Source organism: Populus euphratica, unplaced genomic scaffold (assembly GCF_000495115.2).
Source record: "Populus euphratica unplaced genomic scaffold, PopEup_1.0 scaffold167.1, whole genome shotgun sequence".
NCBI classification, from domain to species: Eukaryota; Viridiplantae; Streptophyta; class Magnoliopsida; order Malpighiales; family Salicaceae; genus Populus; species Populus euphratica.
In genome coordinates, this window is record NW_011500052.1 from 42,345 (window position 1) to 54,721 (window position 12,377).

A 12,377-nucleotide genomic window follows, 5' to 3' on the forward strand; every position below is an offset into this window, starting at 1 on the left:
AATTTTGATCTCTAAAACTATGAGACTTATCAACCTAACAGTCTAAAAAACTTAAACAAAATTTGATGAAAACTCATCAATACATTTTTTAACTCATTTTAAGTTTAAAAAACAATTTTTGTGTTCATATCGGTTTCTAAAACTAGATGACTCATCAACCTAAACTAGAATACTCATTAAAAGGATAAAAATCATGACATATACATGAAATGCATCAACAACACATTTTCATTGGAAATCTTATAGTTTTTATATGAAAAGAAAACAATAAAAAAAGTTATCAAAGTAAGGGTCAAAATCAAGATAAAAAAACTCGTCAAAAGGTTAAAAATCACAAAATGGCTACAAATTGCTTGGAGAACACTTTTACATTTTATATTTTTTTATATTTTAAAATAAAATAATAGGAAAAGTGATAGAAATAAAGATCAAAATTGAGTTATAATAAAAACTCATCCAAAGGTTAAAAATTTCAAAATGGTTGCGAATTGGTTGAATTATGCTAAGAATATATTTTCCTTGAAATTTTCAAATTTTTTTAATTTTTATATTTTAAAACAAAAGATTATTTTATATATGGATCAAAATTAAGTTATGACAATTGTCTTTTCTTTACAATGCTTATGGTACAAAGTTTATGAAAAGTATTTTATTTTAGGTTTTGTTTAGTAAACTTGTAAATATAAGGTAATTACAATAACCTCAAGAGATTTGATATTTTTAGATCTTTATTGGACTTAAAATAAAAACAAAGATTTTTTAAAATTTCTTATAAGCTCAATATCGAAGAAAGATTTGCAACAACCCTTGTAGGCTTAATATCGTAAAATTTTTTTTAAGAGTCTTGTAAGACTAAAAAGCAAATAACAAAAAGATTTTTAAGAGTCTTGTAAGACTAAAAAGCAAATAAAAATTTGTGAGAGCCCTTATATGCTTGGTATTATAGAAAGATTTCTAAGAGCCTTTGTAGGTTTAATATCATTAAAAATAAAACTGTAATAGTTTTTTTAAACTAAAAAATAAAAAATCTTATGAGATTTAATATCACATAAGAATTTGCTAAAGTCTTATGAGTTTTATTGGACTCAAATTTACCATAGTCTTGATGGGTTTAAAAAGAAAAAAAGAAGTTATAAAGTCCTTATTGAGTTCAAGATAAAAAGAACCCTCTTATGTTCAAATTCAATGGAATGTTATTACAATTATATAATTTGAAAAGATAAAATTATAAAAAAATAAAATTTAATAACTAAAATGAAAAAAAATTACAATATTCATATGGAATCCATTGAATGAATTCTTTTTTCTATTTTTCTAATATATAAGATAATAAATTTAGTAAATTCAAGATTGTTAAAAAAATATTTTTTTTCTTATCTTAATTGAGTTTGAATTGAAAATTTATTTTCTTCCACGCATCAGTGTGATAAATTTATATAAACAAACTCTTTGATGTCAAATTAAAAAATAGAAAATAGAAAACGCGTGCCCATATTCTATTGGTCAAACACAAGCAATTTAGGATAAGATAGAAGGGACCTGAAATGTGAACAGTGAATAGATCACTCTTTGTCTTGGACGGCAAGGTTTTTTTTTTTTTTTTTTTAAACTCTTTTTTCCTCTTTTTTATCATTTAAGGAAAAAAAGTTTATAAATAAACTAATCGATAAAACGAATATTGCGGATAGTTTTTAATATATAATATTTTAAAAATATTTAATATTATGTATAAGTATGTTAAATAAAATAGTAAAGGAATATATTATATATTATTAAGTTTTGTTGGAAAAGTTATGGAAGATTTTTATTCAGCAAATATGTCTATAAATGAACTAATTAATATTTATTAAAAGTTAAACATCTATTTGTTGAGGAAACCGTGAAAGAGTTATTTCAAAAAACATCTTCTTTTTTATTGAAAATATTCACTTTTATGGAGAAGTTACTGTTCATTGCACAGATCATTAATGAAATACTACGTCTTATTAAAAATAATAAATAAAAATAATTCATTTTTATTAAAAATTAGACACCTATTTTTTTGGGAAAAACTTTAAAAATTTGTTTAAAAAACACTTATTTTGGTTAAAACATAATTTCTTATGAATAATTTATTGAAGATTCTATTTAATGAATTGAGATTATTAATGGAATGACATGTCTTTTTTTTTTTTTATAAAATGATAAATCTAACCAATTTCTTATTAAATACACACATGTTTGTTGAGGAAATCTTAAAAATATTTTTATCATATTTCTTCATAAAATTTATTTATTTATTTATTTTTATAAATATGAGGATTTATAGGAAAAATGGATTGATCAAGCCACTGTAAAACAGGATTGAAATATAACTTTAATACATTCATAGGTATTTGATAACTAAGTTACCTGAATTCCAAGAACTTTAAACCACAATCTCGTCAATTTATAAATGTTTTGTTATGCAAACTATGATTTTCATTCAAAAATGAAAACCCATGATTTTGAATATTGAATCATAAATATAGAGAGAATGTTAATATTTTTGGATAAAAATAGGGAATTGTTTTTAAAATATTGTCTAGCTATATAGGTAATTTCAATGCCGCAATAAAAAAATTATATTAATTTTAGTCTCAATTAAGAATTTTCATATTATTTTATTTTTTAAATTAGAAAATTTCATTTTACATGGAACTTAACGAAAAAATTTAAGTAAAAAAAATCAAAGTAGTTTAATGATAAAAATAGTATAAAAACCAATAATTTAATGATAGGTTGGGTGTTTGTTATGAAAACAAATATGGACCTCGGATACCCAAGCCCATGCGTAAATGGCCTAATACCAGGCCAGATACAATCTGAATATCGTTGGACCCTATCCAATACGGGCTCGTTTATATATTTTTCCCTGAGCAGCTAACCAAAATGGTGCAAGTAAAGCGACCCCTGGCAGGCACTCGTACAGCAACAATTTTTGCAACATTTCTGTTCCTTTAAAAATGATTTTTTTTTTAATTAAAAAAGATATATTTTAGAAGGAATGGAAAGCTTAATTTATATTTTTGAAACTTGAGGAACAAAATTTACAGTAAAATTTGTTTGGGAGCGAAACTGAAACTATTTGTATAATTGGAGAGCATTTTTTCGAGGGTTGCTCTGTATTTCTTTAGTTTATAGAAGTTATTAAATATTTTAGGTTACATGATAGACTGGAGTAGCTTTATAATGCTTGAGGTAAAAATCACCAGTTTTATATAAACGGTGAAATGAGTTTTTTTAATTATTTATTATTTATTTATTTTTTTATAATTCTCTAGGATTTGATTGGTGTTTAATTTTATGATTGTTTATTTTTTTATTATTAATTTATTAAAAAATAATTAAAAAAATAAAACTACTAAATCTAGTAGAGTCTATAATTTAAATTACTGGTTAAACAATAAATCCTAATCAATTTATTAATATATCGTTATCTTAATATTTATAATAAAAAATATATTATTTTAAAATTATTTTTATATTAAATAATATTTTTATTGATCATTTATATTATTTTTGAATTCTTCTGGGTTAACTGAAAAAACTCCAACATAATTTTCCTTATAATTCCCTGGGATTGTTTTTTTTTTTTAATTGCTGTTTATGCAAATGCTAAATATTAAAATAATCCGGATTGCTGTTAGATAGATGCTTTTGTGGCTCTTGATCCATAAAAGAAACTTACCATAATATTAACAGGAAATTGTTTAATATAATAATATGGTACATGAGAAAATAAAATAATATCATAAAATCTCAAGCATATGAGAATCATGATCTTACAATCACAAGAAGGTGGAAAGAAGTGGTCAACGTACGTGCGAGATGCTTTAGACCCTCTGGCTTCATCATCCACTGAGGAGAAAGGGGAAGTCTTCTTAAGAAGCTGACAAAAGCCAAGTTCAGAAACATTTTGATCCCCTCAAATGGGACCCACCAAAACCGGCCATCTGACTAAACTATAAAAACGTCCTTCCAGCACTGACCCTTTATGCAGATAAATTATTCTCCTTCAAACACTAATTATTCCCCCGTTTGCTAATTCATTTACCAATTCTTGACAGTTAACCAGCGACCAGGCAGAGAACTTATACCTTCTTTTACTAGAAAAATTCCTTAGTTAAAAATCACAAATACATGCAATATACAGGTCAAAGTCTACATATATAAAGCCGAGTATACGTCAAAAGCAATTACGTATATAATTATATTAGTGCAACGTCCAATATTCAAAGTAGTGTGTGTATTCATGATCAGCACACGTTACCTAAGGATCCCAAAGAGAATCTGTTTGCTTGTTGTCCCACTCCTCCTCCTCTCCAACGTCAATGGAGGAGTACATCATGGACTCTTCTGGCATTGATATCCCTGACATTTGCATCCACATCTTTGGTGAATCCAAGGGTGACTCGTTAATGGCTTGGATTTGGCTAGGTGAGAGCCTAACCGTGATGGGACCAACGTTTGAGCAAGAGCTGCCACCTTGGGAGGACTCAACTGTGGAGGGCCTAAGGCTCATAGCTGCCTCATGGGCTGCTATGCGAATATCTTCAGCATCGGAGCTTGCTGGCTTTGGTAGGCTATGAACCAAGTCAGGGAAATTAAGTTTTGCATCATATCCCCTAAAATGCAAAGCAGCAACATCATAAGCTGTTGCTGCCATTTCTGGTGTCTCAAAACTCCCTAACCAGATTCTACTTTTTTTCCCTGGCTCACGTATCTCTGACACCCATTTGCCCCATTTCCTCTTTCGTACCCCTCTGTAGCTAGAACTCATACCACCATGGCTAGCAGTGTTTCTCTCTTCCATCAATAGTTCCCCAGCTAAGTTAGCTAGTGAGGTTTGAGGGAATTAATGATCTATATAGGCTGGTACGAGGTGGTGTTATCCGGTTATATTACTCCAGTATATATAGATATTTGTGGGCATGCATATGATATCTAAGTTGATAGAAACGTGGAGACTCCGTAGGAAAGGAAGGGAGCTTCCAAGTAGTTGCATCGGTGACAAAGATGTGTTCTTGTGCATGTTCACAATCTTAATTTCTTCTGTTTTGAAACCTAAGAAATTGTAGATATTCATGGAGCAACCAATCACATAATTGCAAGTGTATAAGTTTTTTTTTTTATTATTAACCTTGTATATTTTAATTAATTTTTAAGACTCTAAAATTAATAATAATATAAATTTTTAATACTTCTAAAATTTATAATATTTAAATTAATAATCTCTACAAAGCAAACTCATAACCTAATTGCAAATATACAGGAAGAGGAATGTTTTTTTGGAGGCAAGAAATCATGTTAATTAACACTTAGTACTGTTTATTAACGCGGTTTGGAACTTGGTGGAATAGATTTGGACCCACTTATCCTCCTACGGGTCTATTTAATTTTCTTGTGTTATGCTTAGGTCATTCTGGAGATGCTGGTTTCATTTACCGGAGTCCATAGCCATGGTGCACCTTCCTTCTTTCACGAGCGAGTGACACATGCATCTCTTGGATCAAGAGAGCAAAATATCACTGAAAGTGAAATTAGGAGAAATGCAAAAATGATATCATTAAAAGAATGACAGGTGGATATTCATTTTATTAACCATGTGGATGTGGAGTCTTGTTTTGTGTTTGGTAGTGTAATGAGTATGTTTTTTTTAAAATATTTTTTAATAAAAAATATATTAAAATATTTTTTATTTTTAATATTTTAAGATGAAAATCATATAAAAATATTAATTTTTTCAAATGAAAACAATTTAAATATTTTATAGAGTAAGTTTTAACACAAAAATAGATATTTTATTATATGAAAAGTAATTTACGAAATATTTTATAGAGCAAGTTTTAATACAAAATACATATTTAAAATGATAATTGCTATATATCAACTCATGATGCTACCTCGTCGAATGTAATACTGCAATGTAGAGGGGGTCTCTTTATAGCTGGATTTATTCACCCGTAAGTACAAGGTGTAATACAAGAGAGACCTTTCAATATAAGTTTGTTTTGCTTTGAGTTGATTTAAATTTAATAATTTATGAACAAATAATATTTAATTAAATTTATTCAATTTCATATACACAAACAATAAGGTTGCCCAAATAATAATATCAATATTTAAATCGTCAATGAAAATTCCATTGTTTCAATGAAGTTATGTTTCCAAACATTCTGAATGAAAACTATAGGTCGGTGCATGGTTTTTAAGATTTAAGGTTAATATTTACGTATATTTTTATTATATCAATTTTTTTACTTTAATAAAATTAGTGAAAATTTTCTTTTTATAAATTTTTACTAGAAGACAAAATTTGAGTGGGATAGAGCAAATGATAATATTGTGAAGACGGTTTGGGAGAGTTATGCTACAACTAGGTAATATCAAAATCAAGATAATTTTTTTTATTTCAAATATTGATATTTTATTTGTTATTTACTTATAGATAATTCATTTATACCATATAGGTTGCGTGATTTTTGATACGAGGTGCAAAAAAAATCTAAAAAATATACAAAAAAAAGCATTATACCTGGTTAAAATGATATGAAAATTTAGAAGGATTTCAGGCCTCAACGCATCTCGAAGACTATATAGGTGAAATACATTTAGCACGCGCTGTCCGAGTATTTCACATGATAGTCATAGTCTGATGTAGGGAATTGGAGCTAGCAAATTCACAATTTTGTCACCACACACACTAACGACTCCATTTCGTTCATTTTGCATGAGAAGCAAATAGTAAAATTTATTTAAATTACATCTATTTTTTAATTTTTTGTTATTTATAAATATATTTAATTGATAATATTTTTATCTTGCAGGCTACGACTCTTCGATGTGAACCAAGTCTAATTGAGCTTTTTATGAAAACACACACGCAAAGTGATTACCACCAAAAAAGGGTGTAATAGTTCATCAATAATAGAGCTTAACACTTTTTTGTATGTTGATTTTCAACCATTTTTCTTAATTTATTATTTACATTAATTTGATGATTTTATTTTTTATTTTCAGGAGACATATAACATCCGGTTAAAAGAGAGATATGAGGGTGATCTTTTGACCCACTTAAATTTCAATCTGGATTTGTGGTTGTAGGTAAGATCATTCGGTAGACCCAATATAATTGGGTGTATGAACTCTTTAACACTACAATCGAGAGCTTGCAGATAATTTTTAGTATTTCAACAATTAGGTGCTTGTAATTGGCTTTGAGCATTTAGTCTCAGGAGTTCGTGACCTTGTTAGATCAAGAAGTGTAAGAATGTACAACTCATCTCAATGATAAATATGAATGACTCTCTGTGGATTATGAATAACTTTGTCAAATAGTCATAAATATGATATCACAGATGAATAGTACATGTGCAACTCGGGGGTGACCAGTATCCTCCTCCTCCTTCTTTAGCACCACCTCTATTTTAGTTTCATTGTATTTGAACGTATAAATCTGTAATAAATATTTAATTTTTATATTAAGATAATTTATTTTTAAATATTTTAATTTTATATTAATTTAATTTTTAATTATTTTCTATTTCTGTTTAATAGATTTTTTTTAAAAAATATATTTTTAAATTATTATTGATGGGGTTACTAACAGACTTATTTCATCGGTATATTTTAGATAGTTGGAAAATAATTAAAGCAAATACCACTGTAACTGTTAAATCACTGATGAAATAATTTTGTTGGTATATTCCAAATAGTTGGAAAGGAATTTATGTAAATGCCACTGTAACTCAACAATGGAATTACATACGGTTATTGTATTAGCGATATACCAAATAATACCAAGAAAATTACTGGCGGATTGAAGCAGGTAATTTTTTTAGGCGTGTACAGTCCATTTGTAAAACTTTCGATAAATTTATTAATGACAGACTTATCAATAGACCAAAAATTACCAACGAGCGATTTTTTCAACGAACGATTTCTGTCCATGATTCATTCGATAAAAGAATCACATACGGAATATTAATGTAAATACCGATAAAAATTTTCATTAATAAAACTATTAAATATTGTAGTGTGTGTGTGTGTGAGTGAGAGAGAGAGTGAGAGTGAGAGAGAGAGGTGATAGGATGATTTTATATCATTCCCTGGTGTATTTTTTAAGTGAATTTGTACAAGTCTATTATTATTATATATTTAATTAATGGTGGAGAGGATATGAATATAAATAAAATATTTATTGAAAATGTGTTTGGAATAATTTTCAAACTAACAAAGCATAAAAAAACCCATCTTTCTAAAAGTTACACAACTAACCCAATTATATAAAAAGTGCTATATAATCTTCAAGGGTATCTCTATGGTTCTAAATGCCAAGACTTGTATACATTCTTATAGGAGTGTTTATCGATTCAGTTAGGATGGTTTTGGATTGATAATTATATCAAATTTAATTTCTAATAATTTATAAATTATAAACTCAAATTATTCATTCTTTTTTAGGAACCAAATTAATTTGATATATTGGTTGGTTAAATATTTTTTGAATATTACAGATATCTACAAGTTGAATTTATATTTCTAATTTTCATTAGAATTCAAATTTGAGCTCAATAAATTAGCCTAAAACCTATTATAAGGTGTAACACAAAAATTTAGGTTTAATATATTAATTGAATCAATTGACTAAAATGAAATAATCAATTAAAAAAAAACAAAACATATAACATTAAATTAAGTTTGCTATTATAGAGTTTATGAGTTAGGTTGGGTTGACTAGATTTTTAAAATCTTGACCCACCATCTAACCTATGATATCAATTTTTTTTTTTTGTATCATTATCATGTAATTTGACTTTGATAGGTTGAGTGGAGTTAGATAATGTATATATTATAGATGAGCTAGTTTTGTTTTTCAATACCCCTACATTTACATACACCATTTTTAATTTGAAAATCTAAATGATTAGGTTATAAATCCATATTTATATATATGTACCCCCTTCAAATTTATCATCCTAGCTAGTTAATATAAGGTTCTTTAATAACTTATTTAACTCAACATCCACTTCAAAAAAATTAGCAAATATAAATGGGATACCGATGAAAAAATTCTGTAGGTAAATTGTGATAAACTTTACCAACAGAATAATCCCTCGCTATATCTATTGGTACACACTAATAGAAATATGTTCTCTGTATACATTGAAGGAATTATAATGAGAAAAAAAGAAATTAAAAAAAAACAAAAGCTACAATGATATGTTTTTTATATAGATAAAATTATTGATTAAATGAACTTGATGGTGAAATTTATCCATCAATCCATTAGTAATATTTAATTCATGACATGACAAGTAACCCTACTCTCCTCTCTTGTTTTTTCTTTTCCTCCATTAGCTTTGCAACAAACAATATAACCCCCTCTTCTAGTTTATCATAAATCAACCTCACACGACAAATTCAGCCACCCCAAGTTCTGTCAGCATCCCTATTCAAATTCAATGTTTTTTGAGGACTATCCACATCAAGTAAGCAAAATTATTTATTTTTTTGGTTTGAATTTAATTTTAAAATGTTAATTTTTATTGCATATTTTTGTAGTATATGTAGTTTGTTTGTGTGTTTACTTGTTTTATAGCTTTTTCCTATATAAATTTATTGTATGAATATATGATTTATACATGTTATGATCTATTTAAGATTGTGAAAAATTATATTTGTTTGTAATTTTATAAAATTGATTGTGAATTTATAACTTAGGTGTTTTATAATGAAGCAAATAATAGCTTATTTAATGGATACATTTTATATTTTGTCAATTTTATTATTGAGTTTAAATTTTCAATAAATGTATATGAATTAGAATTTATATAGATAATTGATAATGATTTAAGAGTACTATTAAAATAGATTGAATAAATTTGAGTTAATAAATCAATGTTAGTTAATTTATTTAGTTTACATAATTTATTAATACATGTTATTATCAATATTCTATATAGCTTTAATATAAGTAAAGGATGATCGTTTAGGGATGTATCGAGATTCATCTAAAGAGTTGCGTAAGATGAATTATTGTAATGAAGTTGGGCGGTTTTATTTATTACACATTATCTAATATGAGAAATATTAGATATTCATGTAAAAGGTGTAAAAATAAAAATATTCTCGATCTAGATGTTATAACGATTCAGCTTTTACAAAAAAAAGGATCATGGAGAAATACTTATGTTGGTTTGCACACGGAGAACTATATGTTCCTTATGAGACAATGGTAGAAAGGATTGTTGGGTCAATTTTTAGTTTTAGAAATGTGGATAGAGTTGCAGATGACAATAATAATTCTTATAGAAATATGATTATGGATGTGATGTGAATGTTCAATCATAAATAAAGAACTAAATGTAGATGTGACTAAGTTTTATTATTCTTTTGAAAAATTTTGATGAACCATTATGGGATGAGTGGACAAATTATAGTAAATTATCGGTTGTTATATATGTGTTCACTATCAAGTTAGATAATAGGTTGAGTGAGACCAGTTATGATAGAATTATTAAATGATCGAGAAGCATTTTACCTGAAGGGAATAGGATGAAAGAGAACTTATATGCTATTAAATCCATGATGAAACCCCTTTAGCCTAGGATGCTAGAAAATTAACACGTATCTAAACTTCTGTATGTTATATTACATTAAAAATATAGAGTTGATCAAGTGCAGAACATGTAGGCTTGCTCATTATAAACCCAAAAATAGTACGGGAAGGACTTTTTCCACACATAAAAAAGTTATATACTCCCCAATCACTTCTAAATCGCAAAGGCAATTCATGTCTCCAAAGACTGCTCAGTATATGACATAAAATCATTCACAATGTGTAGTATATGAAGTCATCATACACCCATCTGATCCTAAAGCCTAGAAACGTTTTAATAGGGTATAGTTATAGTTTTCAATGGAATCGAGGAACATACGTATTGGGTTATGTATAAGCAAATTTAATCCATTTGGATCATTTACTACTTCTTATTCTTGTTGGTCAGTGATGCTCATAATTTATAACTTGTCACTGAGGATGTGTATAAGGCATATTTCATTTTTTTAATCAATGATTATACCCAGTTCTAATAGTTTAGGTTGGAATATAGATGTTTATCTTTGACTATTAATTGATGAGTTGAAGCACTTGTGGTCATTCAAGATTTTAACTTATGACATCTAGAGAAAATATAATTTTCAAATGAAATTAGCTTTGATGTGGACTATCAATGATTTCTTGTATATGGAATAGTTTCTAGTTGGAGCATGCATAAAAAATTAGCATGTCTATATTATATGGAAAATAACAAGGCCTTCATGTTGGAAATGGTGGTAAAGAAAATTTTTTTATTGCCATTAATGATTTTTACCAATGAATCACAAGTATAGAAAGAATATAAAGAGCTTATTTATTGGTAGAGTTGAAAGAGATATTGCACCATCGCTACCGTTAGGTGAAGAATTGTACGCCATGATGTCATAGTATGATGACATTGTATTGGTTTTCAATCTGGTAAGTGGAGATTTTTTAGTTTTGATATGACCTATAATTAGGTAAAACAAAATATTTTCCGAGAGTTTTCTTATTAGACGATCAATCTTTTTCTGTCATAACCTTGATATCATGCATATTATGTGTATTCTCATGAAAAGAAAAAAATCACTAAACCTATGACAATGATTTGAGACTTGGGCTTGATAACAAAACTTAATCCTCATTTTTAAAGCATATGCATTAGACCTGAAAAGATAATAAATTATAAATTAGGCTTTGAGCCTATTTTTTGAATTATATCCAAAATAGGCTTAAAAGTCTCCACACACTTTCATTTGACCTTGATAAAGTTATATTGACTCAACTCAATTTTACTCAGAATGATGGAACAATGTCCTAACATGTGAAATATTATAAATAAGATTTTTCACACATTGATAAAAATAAAATTCACATGGTGTGTGTGTGTGTGTCTATATATATATATAACGAATATTCATTATATAAAACAAAAAAATTCATTTTGGACATGAAATTGACCTTCTACAACTATAAAAAATGAACCAGAAAGAAGTGGAGTAGTGTTGGTGCGACTGACATACAAAAACAATGGCTTTTTAGGTGGTAATTAAGTTGTGATTTTCTAGTTTTTTCTTGGGTTGATTTTTGGGTTTTCTTTGGCTAGAATCTCAGGTGGTTTGTGATTATTTTCAGGTTGATTAGGTCTGATTTTTTGTGAGGATAAATCAAGACTAATTTTTTATTGTGTTGTGGCGTAATTTTATGTTTATATTGTTGCAAAGACTTCGGTTAGACTGAATTTAATGTTGAAGAAAAAGGAGCATGACAAATCGGA

General features: G+C 27.4%; 1 protein-coding gene across 1 annotated transcript; it reads right to left on the bottom strand.

Moving 5' to 3' along the window:
* Positions 1-4,291: 4,291 nt before the first annotated feature.
* LOC105107714 (ethylene-responsive transcription factor ERF021-like) lies at positions 4,292-4,871 on the bottom strand. The gene has a single exon (XM_011001745.1). It carries the CDS (start codon positions 4,832-4,834, stop codon positions 4,292-4,294), a length of 543 nt encoding a protein of 180 aa, XP_011000047.1. The 5' UTR covers positions 4,835-4,871.
* Between the last annotated feature and the right edge of the window lie 7,506 nt (positions 4,872-12,377).